Source organism: Tupaia chinensis, unplaced genomic scaffold (genome assembly GCF_000334495.1).
Source record: "Tupaia chinensis unplaced genomic scaffold, TupChi_1.0 Scaffold000159_1, whole genome shotgun sequence".
Lineage (NCBI taxonomy): Eukaryota > Metazoa > Chordata > Mammalia > Scandentia > Tupaiidae > Tupaia > Tupaia belangeri.
In genome coordinates, this window is record NW_006159630.1 from 6,944,227 (window position 1) to 6,946,101 (window position 1,875).

The window sequence follows — 1,875 nt, forward strand, 5'->3', positions numbered from 1 at the left end:
GCACCCCGCCCCAGCCCCCCTCCCCCCCCCCGCGCCCCCTTGCGCGCGCGCTCCTCCTCCAGCGGGGTGGTGTCGTGGTTCTTGTGCTCCTCCAGGAGGCAGGTCCCGCACACGCAGCTGCCCTCGGTGCGGCAGTACAGCCGCCGCCACACGGGCTCCAGCAGCTGGTGGTTCAGGAACACCGGGTCCTCGAAGTGGCTGCGCAGGTGCTTCTCACACAGGGAGGCCGCGCACTGCAGGCACGACTTGACAGACTTGAGCTTCTGGGGGGAGCAGAAGTCGCAGGGCACGTCCCTGGGCCCGGCCAGGTTCCACAGGGGCCGGGAGGCCTGGCCCTTGGCTTGGGTGAAGCAGGCCACCATCTCCCCCAGGATTACATTCTTGCAGAGGCGGGGCCTGGAGGGGAAGCTCTCCCGGCACTGGGGGCAATACAGTGTCTCCCCCACGGCAGCCTGGTGGTCCCAGAAACTCTGGAGGCAGGTCATGCAGAAGTTGTGGCCACAGGCTGTAGTGACCGGGTTGCAGAACACCTCCAGGCAAATGGGGCAGAGGACTTGGTCCTCGAACGAGCGGAGACTGCTGTCACTCATCAGGAGCTGGCCTTGGGCTGGTCGTAAGGGCTGGGCAGGGGACTGCAGGACTGAGATGGGGTCCTGGACAGGCCCTGCAAAGACAGATCAAGGCCAGGCTGAAGCCAAGACCAGTTGAAGGGCCTTGGGGGGCCCTGGGGGTGTTTTCAGGGGCCCTCTCTAAGCAGCAGCTGTCTGTCCGTGGGGTGCCACACTGTGTCCTTGTTCCGGGAGCCCCAGCCCCAGTTCCCAGGGCAAATCCTGGCCGTGGGGACTGAGAGGCAGAAGGAAGTTAATCTCGGGAAGCAGCTACTTCCTTGGTGCTTGGAAGAGCCAAGCCCAAGTACATACGTGGTATTCTCAGCACGTCAGGGAGAGCCTGGTTCTTTGCAGTCCTGCAATGAGAGGGACCAGCGCCTTGGGCACTTCGGTACTGGCACCCTGCCCCAGCCCCGCCTGCCACAGGAGGGTCCCCACCAGGGGTTCCACCCCAAGGGCCGTACATCTCTAGGACTCCGCTGACGGTCTTCTCGCCTTTCCCTCTGGCTGCCAGTTTGCATCTCCCTGTGGAGGCGCCTCCCCTCCTGCAGTCGGCCTGCCATTTGGCCCGCTGACGTCACAATTTGAGCGTGCCGGCCCCAGCATTCTGTGATGTCAGCGGGGCCTAGGGCGTGCTGGACATGCGGCGGCACAGAGCTCTCCGCCTCTCCACCGCCCCGGTGCAGAGTAGCTGCTGGCCCCTGTAGCCCCTTGCAGTGGACCTACCAGCCTCTCCTGTCTGGACCACAGAGGAAGAGTGGCCCCTGAGTGACAGTGGGAGCCGAGGCAACTATTTTATCCCTGGGGACAGGGTCCTTCTGTGCACCAGCTGCCCGCTGTGGGAGACGACAGTTGCAAGAGGTCTCTCTGCTCTAAAGTCGGATGATCCAAACGTTATCTGATCGGTGATCCGAAAGACTGTTGCTTTCACTCTGGTTCTGGTTTGATCTTCCTCCGAAGATATCAAGGGCTGAGCAAAGCTGGAGGGAGACCGTCACGCCCTCGCCCTCTGCGCCCTCGCCCTCTGCGTAGAGGTTCCTGGCAGTCCTTTCCCACCCAATGGGAGGAGTTGTGAAAGGTTTGCAGCTCCTTGGTCTCCTGCTCCAGCGCTGGCTCAGCCCCTCTTGTGAACAGCCATCCTCCCCTCACCCCGTCTCAGAGGCAGAGTTTCTCTGATTCCTGTTAGCTGTGAGGTTTGCCATAGGGTCCCCCGCTCTTCTTCGCTCTTCGTTTGTATAAGACTAAGGAAGTTTCCTTTCATTCCTGC

At 62.3% G+C, this 1,875-nt stretch overlaps 1 protein-coding gene across 1 annotated transcript in view; it reads right to left on the reverse strand.

Annotated features, from left to right (window-relative positions):
- Positions 1-1,178, reverse strand: part of LOC102500384 (E3 ubiquitin/ISG15 ligase TRIM25-like) — a 9,113-nt gene extending 7,935 nt beyond the window's left edge. Inside the window, 3 exon segments of the mRNA XM_014586779.2 lie at positions 36-664; positions 921-964; positions 1,073-1,178. Of these exon segments, the coding sequence (XP_014442265.1) occupies positions 36-664; positions 921-964; positions 1,073-1,074 (675 nt within the window). The 5' untranslated portion in view covers positions 1,075-1,178.
- Between the last annotated feature and the right edge of the window lie 697 nt (positions 1,179-1,875).